Genomic DNA, 16,899 nt, shown 5'->3' on the forward strand with positions numbered 1-16,899 from the left:
TTGTCAGTTACAGGAAAAGCTGCTTCTAGAAAAGCCTGAGTTATCAGGAACATAAGGCAAAATTGACCAAAAAGTAAAAATATAAAAACAAGGCATGATGGGGGGAAAAATCTTTTAGCATTAAAATGCTTCCAAATTGGATCAGTTATTTGCAATTTAGTAAATGATGGACTGCTGGAAGTTCTAATTTTTTTTTTTTTTTACATGCAGGTGTCAAAAAAAAAAAAAAAAAAAAAAAAAAGACTTTATATATCCTCACAAAATACATCCAGCTCCCAGAGAATATTTTGACAGAAAAATTCAAATAGCAAGACAATATGTTGCATTCCCCAAATCTCTCTGGCACATCTTCATTAAAATCAAGACTCTAATAATAGGCACACACACACACACAAAAAAAATCAGACCTAGAAATAGAATTAAACATTTTTTCCATCATAAGACATCCTGTACAACTTTCTGTATTTACACTTTTAAGCAAGTGAACAAAAATCTGTAGAAATTAAACACTATAGATTGCTAAAATCAAAACATATGTAATACAACTTTTTAATTTCAATATTTTAAAGTACAGAAACTGGAAACTATGAATATCAAATACAAATTTAAACAAGCCACTTGTCCTCCCCTAGAATAATCAATGTGAGCTACTTATAGAAACTTACAAATTTAAAGTAAATTGAAACAAAAATAAATACTGTACATACATTTTCCCTGCCTGCAGGCAAAAGAGGATGGGAAATACTGTTATGAATTGAAAAAAATGCTCTTAAAGCTGCAGCACCCCCTTTCCCAGCCAAATACTCAACATTGTAGTGCGTTTCTGTAAAAAGACAAACAGAGACCCCTATTCAGGCAGACAAGCTAGGATTTTCCACAGATATTCAAAAAAGGACAGAAAATAGAGTAGAAATGGGAGAGGAAAAGACAAAGACCAGCAAAACATTACAAAAATTAGTAAACAGAGCCAAGAACTGCCCCCTTTTTCAAATTTCATGGATTTAAAAAAAGAAATAACTGCCAAAGTATTGACAAAATTAGACATTTTCCAGCAGAAGCGATAATTCATATTAATATAATCTCTTAAAGTGGTCCCTTTCATTCCCTTCCCACAGCATGAAACTATTATGGCTTAATTTTTATTAAAAGTAGAAAAAAGTCATTTCCAAAGGGAAATGCAGCTTATGAAGAAACATGTGCATTTCCTAATCAGTGCTATTCAGATTTTCCACCCACTGCATGATTAACCACTTTCTTTGCACCCAGAAATAGGGTTTTTGTTTTGTTTTGTTGGAAAAATGGATGTTGCAGCTTTTTAATCCAGTTTAACCACATACAGTAAGGCCTTGGTTTCATTTATATTCCTTCTGCAAAATAAAATAGCTTTAGGGTTGCTTAGTCCCAGGGCCATGGACAGCCTTTAATGATCTGGAAGCATTATGTAAATTAGCTTTTAAAAGACATTAAGATTTTTGGTGGCATGGAGTCTAGAGAAGGGCCAGCAGCTGTGGTTTGGTCCTAACCTCAGTCTTGCTTAGTCCTCACAATTACCAACCAACGGTCAGCAAGATAATGACTTAGCCATGGATTATATGCCTTCAAACGTTTCAACATTTAGAACTTCATGCCCTGCTGAACGAAAGCAGCCTAAGCCATATAACGAAGCTTAGGAGAGCTGAAGCTCTTTAAAGGGTGGCCATGACACTGTGCTCTGTTATCTCTATTAAAATTAATAGAGATACTTCGGCTTTAAAATTTGGTCATAAAGTAACAATTTCTCATTCTTAACATCAAACCTTTTTTAAATGATTTCTTCAGGAATTATTTCATGTAGAATATTAAAGGTTGCATAGGTAATCTACCTCAGAGGTCATAAAGGCTACCTTGTAGCCAGGTTTAATTAACAAGTATAGTAGAGGAAGAAAGGGGAAAGTTGCTGGAAGTCTCCTTGATATAATTTCTAGGTGGTCTTATCATTTTTACATTTTTCTTTTAAAAATTATAAAAGAGTACCTGGAGAAAAGCAAACTGCAAGTGTGTCATTTCATAACATTTTTCCTTCTAGCAATAGAAAGTTTAAAAAAATAAGTACAATAATTTTATCTTAAAAGTCCAAATTCTTCATGTCCTTTTTAAATCCTCCCTGAAAATCCATTCCCGTTAGGAGGACTCAGTCCCTGGGTTGCCCACTATGAGTGCTCCTATCTATTCAGCTTCCAATACCCCCAAAAACTGTAATGTGAGGGGGAGGGGAAGAACAGTGTTTTTCTCTCCACCTCTACAGCACCAGGTTCAGCCCATCTACAAAAAACTTGGTGCAACAGTGCTTTCTTCCAAGAATATAATAAACATCCCAACATACAAATACATCGTGAGGTCAACACATCATCTTCATCAAGCTACCAAAAGGAGACTCATTGGTTATCAATTAAGACAATTTCTTTTAAAATAATTGACTGAGGTTCCCTCTCACCCCAAAATGTTTTAGTCTCTTAGAGACTTCTGCTGGAAGCATAGAAATCAGGAGAAAATGGAAATGAACCTCTGCCTGTTGACAGCCTATGAAGAGATATTAATACACTCACTACAATGGAGAGCCACCTTGAGAAATTGGGAGAGAAGGGGAAAAAAAAACCTTGGAAAATAACCATTTGACATATATGGGTCCAGCCAAGTACTTTTTCCACTAATAAGATGAAGCTATATATACTTTGCTAATGAAGAGGCTTAGAAGAGAGACCTGTTGCAGACAAGTCACAGGGACAGCATCATTGTATATGTTCCATACTCCAAGTCTCCTTATTCCAGATTTCATTAGGGCATATTTTTGTTTCATTAAATACCTTTCTCAAAATCTACTGAATTTTTACAATTCAGTCTTTACTCCCCTCCAATTCTGCTTGATGTCCCTTAGGAAATACTTCTCTGAATAAATAGATAGCCAGTACTGGAACAGCAGTTTGGTTTGGTTTGCCAGAACTGAGCCAGTCAATCAAAACCTGGCAAATACGACCTGGTTTTCCCTGAAAAGACTTTTCTTATCATTTAAACTAGTATTGATAACATGGTACACATTTATCAAATATATCCATGAAAATGTATCAGAAGATGCAATGTGAAATTTTAATTCTATGTTGAAAGTACTTTTTCCTCTCATCATTATTAATGGGAAAATTTGTTGTCCGAGAACAACTATATTCATTGTCACTTTTGGAACCTGTATAGTCACTTCTCCTTGTCTTCTTGGTAGTTGGTAGTTAGCATCATTTTTATTGTTTTCTTTCCCCAGCATTCTAAACAAAGCTGGTGGCATGTACTAATAAAAATGGCCTGCCAGAGTATGAATTCATGTGTTTTTGGCTGTGGATTAGAATAATAAACTAACTTTGATGCATACACTACTTTCAAATCAAATCCAAAAGCTGAGCTGGGATAAAGAAAAACAATAATTTGCAAGTTCTGGAAAAAGAAAAGAGACAAATTCTATTTGCCCTATACATAACCAGAGTGCATTTTGATCCTCAACTAGCTAGTACTGAACTTGTAATACTCATGAAATCCTGACAGCATACATATCCATACATTCCCAAGGGCACTATTCATACTCTAATCTACTGTATACAAGGATATATATCTACATGTAAATCTGGAAACTAAAACTGAATTTGTTTAAGCGCAGCAGGGAGAAGCTATCTAGGACAGAATATGGAGGACAGGCAAACTGAGTGGAGTGAAGACAAATCAAGAAATTCGATAGCTGAGTCAAACCATTTCACTCTCACTATACAGGAAAAATCCAAGATGGTAACTCTAGTACAGCAATGTTTTACTTTTGGCTGGACCCTGCAAAATGCCCTTTTTACAGAATCAAGTAAAGTGGTTCCCCTCTCACCCCACCCTGAAAAGTTTAAATATTTAATTTTATATTACAGAAAAATACAAATTTAAAATCAACATTATTTACAGGTAATTCAGAATTGGCATTTACTATCAGCTCTATGTAAAGCATGGCACAAATGATCATTCTGAGATCAGCTAGCTACTAAACTCAACACTTACATATGCACCAGTTAAGACTCTCATTGGCTGTCAACTGCAGCCTTGCAAGCAGCACATGTTAACTGCCTCCTTAGTTCCTCAGTAGAAAATATTTCTGAAGTATACTAATGACTATCACTGATTTTTATGTTCCCTCAACCCACCACAGGAAGTAATCAGCTAAATCTTAATTCTGCAATTGATATTTTAAGAACTGTTTCTTCAATCAACAAAATTATTCTAAAATATGAAACTTAGCCCATTATATTGCACTCTCTCCCATACTTGAGGGAAAAAAATAAAAGCTGCTTTCCTATGTACTAACATTTATACTAAATTGTGTAAACAAAAAATCTCAACCATTTTATTTTCTAAGGCCTGGACCGAACACCAACCACATCAGGAAGAAGAGCAGAAACCCCAATTTTAGGGAAGGAAGATATATTAGCTATTGAATTTGAATAATCATACTCTCCTTGTAGCCAGAAAAGTCTTTGCTTCTTCATTTTGGATGAATCAGTAATGTGTGCATAATGGGGAGAGGCTAAGGGAACTAAACTGGCAGAGACCATGTACCTTACAAGTCAACAGAAGTCTAACCAATAGCTTATAAAGAGCAGAAAAAATATAATATGATTCCATATGACTTCATTTAAAATTAATAATGCATCACATCCCTGTTTAAGACTATAACCTGAATATCAAATTTAGGAGTCCAGACTAATCACCATTAACGTGGCTCTCCACTGCACCAAACATACATTATCAAGAACAATTAAAAACCTTCACATTCTTTAATCTAAATTAACAAACCCCACAAAAAAAATTTCCAAATAAATAATTAAAAGGAATTTAAAAGTTGTAAAAATCTGTCAGAAATAAATTATGGATACCACCTTTATCACCTTCCCCTCATGAATTAGCTCAGACACTACCAGCAACAAAGTGATATTCAAGCCCTGATGAGAGACTGTTTCCTAGTCCATTGTCTCTCTGAAGATTTCCCCATTCCCAAATGGTTATTGCTGAGCAGGTGTGGCACAGTGAAAATGCAGCATTGGTTTTTTTGTTCATTAGGCAGTGTTCTACAAGGTACATGCAAGTCTGCTTCAGGCATAGGAACAGCAGCAGCTCCAGGCTCTGCTGTCCTCAATACTGGCTGTGAAGAAAAGACAGCAGTAGTAGTAGTAGCAGCTACATCAAACAAAGAAGCGTGCATGGCCATTTCGGTTCAGCTTAAGGATCTTCCCAAGGCGCTGTTTGGCAGTTGCCATTCCTTTCTTTGGACGCTTGCCTGGAAAATTGAAACCAATATCTCAGTTTGATTTTTACCAAATCTATTTTTAGAACAGAGAACCCTAAATGGAAAGAAGATTCTTGGACATACATGAAATCAAAAGTTACTTTTCCTACATTACAATAAGCACTATAATAAAGAATTTGATTATATACTTCCAGATTTTCCTAGTTTAAATGGGAAAACCTCTGAATTGTGCACTTTCCTCAGATTTGTACTCAAGAAAATAACACAACTAAAGAGATAATTAGGAAGACGTTACTTTTTAAAGCCTCATACTTTGAGTATTTCTACTCCGAAAAAGGAAGAAAAAATGAGATACTTAAACTAGATATTATTTCATTGCTGCTAAATTTTTAGAGGCTCTCGACATTAAGTAGGGGAAGCTCAAATTGGGCATAACTCCATTAAAGCCTTCCCTTTTCACTATATAACTATTCCATGACAAAATCTGACAAGATGATGCTTGCTTATGTTAAATTTTTTTCTCAAAGTCTATGTCTGCACTTTCTGCCATTTCTGCTTCAAACAAGTTTATAAAGAAAAAGAGGGAGCCAGGTGACAAGAGGACAAAGAAAATGTTACCTTTTGTGGCCTGGTTGCTGATAGGGGGTGGATTTGATGCTGGCCTCTTGGTTGGGTGAAGGGGTACAGATAAGGACGTCTCACCGTATGGCCTGTCAGGGCTGAGACTGCCATCACTCAACCGACACTCCCCTTGGATCAAGGTGGAGTCCCGCGTGTACTTGCCATGTTGGAAGCTCAAGCCATTGCTGTGTGTAAAATTTCTATTCTCCTGAACCTTATGACTAGCTTCTGATGCACACATCTTCTTAATATATTTCTGAGATTTATTTGTATCCTGGAGCAGAAAGGGGGAAAAAGTCACATATGAGGACTTATAATTTCTGAATGGAAATGCTTTTTTAATTCTTCTTATTGTACTACTGGACAAATTTGATATTTCTGCAAGAAAATACACTTCTAACAGGAATAAATCTTATCTGTTTTAACATTCTGTTCATTTCCATACTATATATGCCTGTTCAAAAACTTAAGGTATAACAATATGATATTTCTGCACAACTTTTTTCATACACAGTTATTGAAGACAGTAGAAGAGTGTTTAACTGTTGCCAATACAGATACAGGGAAATAAACAAAAATATATAACCAACTTTTTCCGCTTTAGCCACCACAAAATAACTAAAGTGTTACCATAACATCCTTGATATCACAGACAAACCCTAGCTATAATGAATATCACAACCAGTGAATTTTTAAAGTGGCAATTTGTCTTGAATATTCTGTAGCTGAAACCCAACCAATTCTAAATTAGAAACTATAAAACCATAAGCTATACCATGTAATTACATGTTCCTGTAGAATAGTAAATTACCATGCAATTATGTTATCGTTAGTAAGTAGTAGCAGTATTCTTTAACTTAAAGTATTAGTAATATTTCCAGTGAATATAACAAAGGGATAAGATGGTCAGCATTTAAGAATCAGTAAACATTGAAAGGCTCGGAGAATTATCAATAGGATTTAGAGTCTTTCAATCTTTAGGCCTCTGCCTTGAATACAGCCCAGATTAAAAATGCAAACTACTGAATGCAGCCAATGTGAAATGAGTTGAGGTGCCTTAATTCAATTTCTAATGGGGAACTGTCCACATCTCAAAAACCTCTGTATAATTGACAACCTTGTTGGCAGTATGACTAGAGATGACAGACAAGAAGAGTGAAGAAAGAGGTGAAGTTTCCAAATAAAGTTTGAGTGAGCAATATGGGAAAGCTAGAACTTACTCTCTCTGAAGTAAGATTCCATGGATATGGAACATCAGGAGCGGCCCGAGGCCAGCTGCGGCAGCTGGCGCCCCAGGCGAAAGGCACAATCGGCACCCCCGCCTGCACGGCCGTGACAATCACGGGGCACCCCGGCATGTCATCATTGGGCGCCTGGGCCGGCAGCGCCCTAAGCAACTGCCTAGTTTGCCTAGGCTCACAGGCCGCCCCATGGATCATCAATCTAGAATCTATCACGAACAGAAAATTCACATCTTTTCAAAGATACTCAGTATCTTTATAGTAATTTTATAATCTACTTAGGTTTAGTAAAACATCCAGAAATGCAGAACAGCTCAGATAAAACATGATACAGATAGACATCAACTCCAAAGTTATCAATTACCAGACATGCAGGAAGGAGATACCTTCATCAGGTTTATGATTTTTGTTTTCTGTTGACAGCTGCATACTCCTTGTTCTATAACAAGGGTTAAACATATTGTCGTACCTGAGGAGTAACCCTGGAAGTTGCATTTAGCTGTCTTGCCCATACTGAAGACCCCAAGCCTCTTTCCTCTTCTTTCATGAGCTTACCTAAAAAGAAATGTAGCAAGCTGAAACCTTGAAATTCTTAATTGTAATTGAAAAACTTGAAACCTACAATTCAGATGTAAGAGAAAGAAAGTACATGTTGAACCTCTCTAGTCTGGCACCCGCGGGACCTAATTGGTGCCAAACCAGAGAATTGGCTGGACCATGGGAGATCTACATTAACTAGCAGCACTACCAACATTTCCACTTCTTACTAGGCTCTTAAAAGACATTTGGGGTAAATTACAGCTAAGCAACAGCAAAGAACACTGAGAGCCAGGACAGGTGGCTGTAAACAAACTTTACAGGACTGTGGGAAACTTGGCCACACCCATGATAAGTGGACATCCAGCTAACTAAAACCATGCTGGACCAAAGACATTGCCAGACCAGAGAGATTCCACCTTTGTTGTGTAAGACTTCCTAAAAACAATTCTCTCATAATACAAAATGTCTGTTACTATGGTTTGCACACATCAGAAGTATCAGATTTCTCACTTCCCCATAGCTATTTGGCACATCATAGTAGCCCACATTTGTCGAATCTCCATATGAAAATCTGATAAACACTGCTATGTTGAAAGCACTGATGTTGAAAATAAATGCCCTGCCATAGTACTGTCAAAGTACCACCAAAATATGCATCCTTAATATCTGTTTCTTGACTTTTCTGCATCCTTGTAAGAAAGTCCACAAAAGGTGCAAGACTTCAGCAACTCACATTCACCGTTTTTTGTTTTTGTTTTTTTTAAAGTACTGCTGGGAGTTGGTAGCCTCAACTGGAGTATACCGTATCCAATTCTGAGTACCACATTCCAGGAAAAGTGAGGACAAACTAAATTAGGACTAACTAAACATTGTTGTGGCTACACAATTACTAAAATATATGATATCTAACATCCCTAGAGAAAACAAAATGTGGGCTGGGAGCAGAATACAAGGACTTAACCGGTATCAGGCTGGAGAATCACAGCCTTCTTATGAGTACAGTTTTATTCAAATAACCCTTTTTCACTTAGATAGTGTGTGATAGGATCTAGGAAATTGCAGGGTCAGTTTGAGAGGACCAAAAATCTGACCTTTAATAAAAACTAGAGCGCTGTTTTAAGAGCTTTGGGATCATTTTTTCCAGACCAGTTTCTGGTCTGTCATTTCTGGCATACGGATGGAGTAGATGTCATTGGAGTGCTATGCCTCCTTTTACAGCCATGCCCTAGAACAGGGGTGGCCAACCCGTTACAGCTGAAGAGCCAAAATAGCGGTGAATAAAGCGCAAAGAGCCGAGGGGGAAAAAGTTATTGAAGGGGGGGGGAGAGAAAAGGGGCCCCAGCTGCAACCCTTTTGAGCAGAGCAGGCATTGCCCCTTTTAAGGTGGCCATTTTGAAGTCTGCACGGGATGCTGCGACTCCATCTCTCTCTCTTTCAGAAAGAAACACGCTGCCCCTTTCAGAGCCGTGAGTGCGGGAGCCGCAATTTTTTTCTTTGAAGAGCCGCAGGTTGGCCACCCCTGTCCTAGAATGCTCAAGAACAGATAAGGCACAAGCACAGAAGAATGTGAGTGAAATCCAATTGGCAATGCTAGTTACATACTGCTTTCTGAACTAAACGTGGCTGTTGTATCCCACATCTGGGACCACACAGAAGTCACTCTAAGAAGAATCAGTGATATGACTCTGACGAATCATCATGGTAACATGTCTTTGGCTGAGACTTCATTCCACTTGTTCTAATTCTTGTATCACAGCCAGGCTGTGCTGATCTCACCTTTCTTTTTCACATGAATGGTTTAAAATAAAATGTCTCTCCCCATGATGGACTGTGGACTCCCTTTTAGACAAAGGCCAAATGGATTTCTTTCTTCCTTGGGAAACAATGCATGTCATTACAGTGGTAGTATCTATCATTCCTGGTGTATTTTCCTAAAACTCATAGGGTACGACTACACTACAGAGAAAATCGAAGCTGCCACTGTTCAAATTACAGGTCAAGTGAAGACATGCTAATTTGAACTGAGAGGGGCTCTCCAGTTGATGCTGGCAGTCCTGCTTCCACAAGGAGTAACGGAAGTCGAAGGGAGAAAGTGCTTCCTTTGACTTCCTGAAGTGCAGACAGCACCAAAACTGGAGTTAAGGTACTTGGACTTCAGCTACGCCATTAACATAACTGAAGTTGTGTATCTTAATTCAACCTTAACACGTAGTGTAGACACACTATCATAAACCTAATCAAAATTGTCTCAACTCTACTCACGTTACTTTTTTTTTTTTACCTCACCTGAAAGTAATAACCCCATAACCAGTTTACTAATGTAGGCCCCCAAATTGTGTCCGTGGTAAGTACTGTTGTATGTTTTTTCTTGAATGATAGGCCTGTATTTTGGAATATCTACTTTTTCCCCCAGAGTGATTGATGTCCAAAGAAGAATGGACAGGGTAAAGATCTGTAGCAACTGTGTTATCTTGTTTAGATAAGATTCAATGGAAGATCCAAACATCCCAAGGGAACTCACAAGGTGATATTCTGACTTCTGATTTCTGCTGAAACAGTCTGGCTGTGTCTAGACTGCATCCCCTTTTACGGAAAAGGGATGCAAATTAGACATATTGCAATTGAAAATGAAGCGAGCATTTAAATCCCCCCCTCCCCGCTTCATTAGCATAAAAATGGCTGCCGCTTTTTTCTGGCTCGGAGTTTTGCCAGAAGAAAGCGCCAGTGTAGACGCGGATCTTTTAGAAAATAAAGCCTTTTCCGAAAGATCCCTTATCCCCCTTAAAATGAGGGATAAGGAATCTTTCGGAAAAGGCTTTATTTTCCGAAAGATCTGTGTCTAGACTCGCGCTATTTTCCCGGCAAAGCTCAGAGCTGGAAAAAAGCGGCAGCCATTTTTATGCTAATGAAGCGGGGAGGGATTCCCTACGGATGGGGGTTCCACAGCCACCACGCCCAAAAGGAAACGACGGGTGGTGGTGGTCGGGGACTCCCTTCTAAGAGGGACTGAGCCATCCCTCTGCTCAGGGAGGTGTGCTGCTTGCCGGGAGCTCGCATTCAGGATGTCACTGAGAGGCTTACCAAGCTGATCAAACCTTCAGATTGCTACCCCTTCCTGCTTCTCCACGTGGGAACTAATGATACAGACAAGAATGATCTTGAGCGTATTACTGCGGATTACGTAGCGCTAGGAAGAAGGATCCACGAATTTGGAGCGCAAGTGGAATTCTCCTCCATCCTCCCTGTTGAAGGGAAAGGACTGGGCAGGGATCGTCGAATTGAGGACGTAAATGCGTGGTTGCGCAGATGGTGTCACAGAGAGGGCTTTGGTTTCTTCGACCATGGGACTCTGTTCCGGGCGCAAGGATTGTTAGGAAAAGATGGGATCCACCTAAAGAAGAGAGGAAGGAGCATCTTCGCGGGCAGGCTTGCAAACCTAGTGAGGAGGGCTTTAAACCAGGTTCGTCGGGGGACGGTGACCAAAACCCTGAGGGGAGTGGGAAAGTCGGATACCGGGAAGAAATGCAGAGAGGAAGGGGCAAGAAAGGAGGACCCATGTTTCGAATGGAGAAGATAGGACGATCAACTGGTTACCTGAAGTGTTTGTACACTAATGCGAGAAGCCTGGGCAACAAACAGGAAGAACTGGAGGCCATGGCCCAGACCAAGAAATATGATTTAATTGGGATAACAGAGACTTGGTGGGATGACTCACATGACTGGAGCGCTGTCATGGAAGGGTATAGACTGTTCAGGAACAACAGGCAGGGGAGAAAAGGAGGAGGAGTTGCACTATATGTAAGAGAGCACTACGATTGCTCTGAACTCCAGTATAAAGAGGGAGAAAAACCTGTTGAGAGTCTATGGGTTAAGTTTAAAGGAGCAAACAACAGCATTGATGTTGTGGTTTGTGTTTGCTACAGGCCACCGAATCAGGTGGATGAGGTAGATGAGGCTTTCTTCGGACAACTGAGCGAAGCTTCCAGATCGCAGGCCCTGGGTCTCGTGGGGGACTTTAATCACCCTGACATCTGCTGGGAAACCTATACGGCAGTACACAGGCAATCCAAGAAGTTTTTGGAGAATGTTGGGGATAACTTCTTGACACAGGTGCTGAAGGATCCAACCGGAGCCATGCGCAGCTTGACCTTCTGCTCACAAACAGGGAGGAACTAATAGGGGAAGTGGAGGTGGGTGACAACCTGGGAAGCAGTGATCATGAGATGGTAGATTTCAGGATCCTGATGAAAGGAAGAAAAGAGAGTAGTAAAATACACACCTTGGACTTCAAAAAAGCAGATTTTGACTCCCTCCGAGATATGATGGGCAGAATCCCCTGGGATGTTAACATGAAGGGGAAAGGAGTCCAGGACAGCTGGCAGTATTTTAAAGAAGCCTTATTGAAGGCACAGAAAGAAACCATCCCGACGCGTAGCAAGAGAGGCAAACATGGTAGGAGCCCGGACTGGCTTACAGGGGAAATCCTTGGTGAACTTAAGCACAAAAAGGAAGCTTACAAAGAGTGGAAACTTGGACAAATGACCAAGGAGGCGTTTAAAGGTATAGCTCGAGAATGCCGGGGGGTTATCAGGAAGGCGAAAGCACAAATGGAATTGCGACTGGCTAAGGATGTGAAGGATAACAAGAAAGGTTTCTACAGGCATGTTAACAAGAAGAAGGTGATCAGAGAGGGTGTGAGGCCCCTAAGGGATGAAGGAGGTAACCTAGTGACAGATGATGTGGGGAAAGCTGAAGTACTCAATGCTTTATTTGCCTCTGTATTCACGGACAAGGTCGGCTCCTGGACTTCTGCGCCAAGTGACGCAAGATGGGATGAAGATGGACAGCCCGTGGTGGGTAAAGAACAGGTTAGGAACTATTTAGAAAAGCTAAACGTACAGAAATCCATGGGTCCGGACTTAGTGCATCCGAGGGTAATGAGGGAGTTGGCAAATGTCATCGTGGAGCCTTTGGTTATTATCTTTGAAAAGTCGTGGAGATCGGGAGAAATCCCGGATGACTGGAAAAAGGCAAATGTAGTGCCCAGCTTCAAAAAAGGGAAGAAGGATGATCCAGGGAACTATAGGCTGGTCAGTCTTACCTCGGTTCCTGGAAAAATCATGGAAGGGATCCTTAAGGAATCCATATTGAGGCACTTGGATGAGAGCAAAGTGATTAGGGATAGTCAGCATGGATTCACAAAGGGCAAGTCGTGCCTGACCAATCTGATTAGCTTCTATGATGAGGTAACTGGCTCGGTGGACATGGGGAAGTCAGTGGATGTTATATACCTTGACTTTAGCAAGGCTTTTGATACCGTCTCCCACAATATTCTTGCCAGCAAGTTAAGGATTGTGGATTGGATAAATGGACGGTAAGATGGATAGAAAGATGGCTAGAAGGCCGGGCCCAGCGGGTAGTGATCAATGGCTCGATGTCAGGATGGCGGTCGGTTTCTAGCGGAGTGCCCCAAGGTTCGGTTCTAGGACCGGTTTTGTTCAATATCTTTATTAATGATCTGGATGAGGGGATGGATTGCACCCTCAGCAAGTTTGCGGATGACACTAAGCTGGGGGGAGAGGTAGATACGCTTAAGGGCAGAGATAGGGTACAGAATGACTTAGACAAATTGGAGGATTGGGCCACAAGAAATCTGATGTGGTTCAACAAGGACAAGTGTAGAGTCCTGCACTTGGGACAGAAGAATCCCAAGCATAGTTACAAGCTGGGGACCAACCGGTTAAATAGTAGTTCTGCAGAAAAGGACCTGGGGGTTACAGTGGATGGGAAGCTAGATATGAGTCAACAGTGAGCGCTTGTAGCCAAGAAGGCTAATGGCATATTAGGTTGCATTAAGAGGAGCATTGCCAGCAGATCCAGAGATGTCATCATTCCCCTTTATTCGGCTTTGGTGAGGCCGCATCTGGAGTATTGTGTCCAGTTCTGGGCCCCCCACTACAAAAAGGATGTAGATGCATTGGAGAGGGTCCAGCGGAGGGCAACCAAAATGATTAGGGGGCTGGAGCATATGACTTATGAGGAGAGGCTGAGGGACTTGGGTCTGTTTAGTCTGCAGAAGTGAAGAGTGAGGGGGGATTTGATAGCAGCCTTCAACTTCCTGAAGGGAGGTTCCAAAGAGGATGGAGAGAGGCTGTTCTCAGCAGTGACAGATGGCAGAACAAGGAGCAATGGTCTCAAGTTGTGGTGGGAGAGGTCCAGGTTGGATATTAGGAAAAACTATTTCACTAGGAGGGTGGTGAAGCACTGGAATGGGTTACCTAGGGAAGTAGTGTAGTCTCCATCCCTAGAAGTGTTTAAGTCTCGGCTTGACAAAGCCCTGGCCGGGTTGATTTAGTTGGAATTGGTCCTGCCTAGAGCAGGGGGCTGGACTTGATGACCTTCTGAGGTCTCTTCCAGTTCTATGATTCTATGATTTGCTATTGCAATGTCTAATTTGCATCCCTTTTACGAAAAAGGGATGCAGTCTAGACACAGCCTCTAAGTATAGATGTAATCTTTGACTGTGTTCCCTGCATAATAAATTCTCTCTTTTTGTAACTATCTGGACACCTAGGTGAGTGATGATCTTTCTGGCTGAAACTATTTCTTGTTTATCAGAAGTCATATTTTTAATAACTGAACTGTGGTGTTACTGTACTCTCTGGTTTAGTCTTCCAATAAACAGTTTAAGAAAGGATAGTATGGATTCTCTTGGTAAAGAGCTGCTAATGTTGATCACTAAGACATCTGCAAAGTTTATGAGACAGGTCAATAATCTCAAGAATTTGTAATGTAAATACAAATTGTTATGAGAAAAATGGAGAAATTCCATGTGGAGGTTTAGAATAATCATGTGTTTCTTTTAGGTTTACTGAGAATTTGAAGACATTATAGTCTTCAAAAAGTCTCCCCATGAAATTTAAGTTGCCTTGGTACCCTGGTCCAGTATCAGCACAGATTCCTTGCAACCTACTCAGCCCGACCACAAAAAGTGGAGAAATCTCTAGTTCCTAGCTCTGCTGAAATAGATGCTTCTAATATGGCTTTGATCCTAAATTTCTTCTTTGGGCATTATTTTTTAAAACTTCTGATGCTATCTTAAATTCTATTAAATATCCATTTCTATATTATGTGTAGAACTCATTTCTCTAGCATAGTTCATTTGTAATGGATAAAACTTTTAGCATTACCCAATGAGCTGCACTCATGTAGAGAGGCCACATTTAGTCAGAGTGTACTTGTGTGTATGGAAATAGGCTTGGATAGGGCATTTTTCCTCTTAACATACCTTCTACTCCAACTCTGCAGGACCTTCTCCTTTTTTAAACTCTTTTTGTAGTTATCTGAACACTGTGGACTACAAAATGACTTCCCAATTCCCACAATAGACTGATTTTTTCTTTTGCATTTCAAAGGTAAAAGTTTCCTTTATCAGCTGCTTCAGCTATAGCATTTTCTAAGATTTACTAAGATGATTTCCATATAAGAATAAGGATGCTGCCATTAACTGTCTAGTCTCCACATCTTTATTCCTGGAACAAATCTAGATGTGCTTTTTATAGAAACTGTATGAGATGCAATCAAACAGATTGAGAATCTAAGGTTTATCTATTGAGGCACATGCCATGAAAGCAGAAGCTAGAGAGCGCTTGTGAACTACTGCTTCCTGCCCGCCTCCCACTCCCGCTCCCCCCCCTCCCCCCGAAGGAATCATAGCTTTCTGTTCATCCGTATCCATGTAACTCTTGTAAAGCCAAAAGATTCTAAAGAAACTTTTATGTTGATGGCTAAGGCCTCATTAAAGCTAGTCTCCTGAACAGATTTTGCCTGGTTTATAGAGGTGTGGAGCCTCCTTTTGTCTTACTGACTTCTTGAAAGTATGCCAGACTTATTTAGGAACTTGACTATAGATCTAGGAACCTAATTTTAGGCATTTATTTTTTGAAATCTTAGCCCTAGTATAACATAACATGGTAATGACAGTTAATATAAGAACTTACCACATTCTGTTTTATGACTCTGGGATGGCTGCCTGTCCTTATGCCGACTTCTGGGGTAACTTTTGTGTTCCTGATGAGAGGTTCTTTTAACTGTGCAGTCTGTGCTTTGTGTATGACCTGGTAAACATGTGGTATAGTGCAATCCTGCCATAGAAAGCATGCCCTGAATAGCTTCTTCTTCTGTACTTGTCGAGGTAGGACATTCCCTAGAAAAAAAGATTAGAGAATACAGAGGGAATTTTAATTTCACCATTAATTTCACCATCATTAATTTAATTTTAATTTAATTTAATGGAGATTTTTATATTCATATTAAACAAAGGCTTACGAATATGTTTGTCTAGAAGTTCTTATTAAAGATGTCAGTGGTTAACCAATTAACTGATAAGCATCACCCTTTCTGGTGATACTTACAGTTAATAGTTAACCAGCGCGCCAGCCCCCTATTCCCTTCACCCACCCATTTAAGCAGTTAATTGGATAAATGTAACTTCAACCTGTTAACTGACTAAATGGGATTTTACATTATTAGTTCTTATCAATTTATGAAAACGGAACTCTAACATCATTTGTCTCACCCTTTACTTGGAGTTTCATTTTTTGATGGCTTCTGGGTAGTTTGACAGAGGTCCCTTATTTTAGATTCCTCATTGAAATTTGATGTTACCTCCTGTTTCTCTTCATCACCTGAGCATTCTGACTCCTCTGTAGAGGAATTCTTTTGCTAGAACAACAGCAAATAGTATATAAGATGGTTATTGTCAATTCTAAAGATACATTTGCTATTCTAAGAATCTTTCGGCTAATTCATTTTTTTCAGAAAATTATAGCCCACAGAATGCCGTAACAATGAACACACACAGAGGTCTAATATATTTTAGAAAATGTGTTCAAAAGGTTAAAAGTGTGCTTCAGTGAAATACAACTAACAACCTCTAAGAACCCAAGTTATCTAACAAAAGCTTTATATTTTTTAAACTTCAAAAATTAAAATCTGAAAACAGGTAGTTAAAGAATCCACCCAGTTTGTCTGTGAGATGATCCATCACTTACTTATGCCCCTTTGGTTCTATAATGGAAATGTGTATCTGGATGTACATTGTTGAAATTTATATATAGCTTATTGAGTATAAAACAAAAAAGATGCAACACAATTCTGAATCAGTCTCAATGTAATACTACAAGAAGTCTTTAC

At 39.7% G+C, this 16,899-nt stretch overlaps 1 protein-coding gene across 2 annotated transcripts in view; it reads right to left on the bottom strand.

The window, feature by feature from the left end:
* Positions 1-216: 216 nt before the first annotated feature.
* The window catches only part of KDM7A (lysine demethylase 7A), an 87,206-nt gene continuing 70,523 nt past the window's right edge, over positions 217-16,899 (bottom strand). For both annotated transcript variants that reach the window (XM_075939680.2, XM_089781952.1), the window contains exons 16-20: positions 16,283-16,428; positions 15,705-15,910; positions 7,634-7,719; positions 5,921-6,197; positions 217-5,332 (exon numbers count right to left, since the gene is read on the bottom strand). In XM_075939680.2, coding sequence (XP_075795795.2) covers positions 5,238-5,332; positions 5,921-6,197; positions 7,634-7,719; positions 15,705-15,910; positions 16,283-16,428 — 810 coding nt within the window. In that variant the 3' untranslated portion in view covers positions 217-5,237. The remainder of the gene's footprint in view (positions 5,333-5,920; positions 6,198-7,633; positions 7,720-15,704; positions 15,911-16,282; positions 16,429-16,899) is intronic.

This window comes from Pelodiscus sinensis, chromosome 1 (assembly GCF_052426305.1).
Source record: "Pelodiscus sinensis isolate ZL-2025 chromosome 1, ASM5242630v1, whole genome shotgun sequence".
Lineage (NCBI taxonomy): Eukaryota > Metazoa > Chordata > Testudines > Trionychidae > Pelodiscus > Pelodiscus sinensis.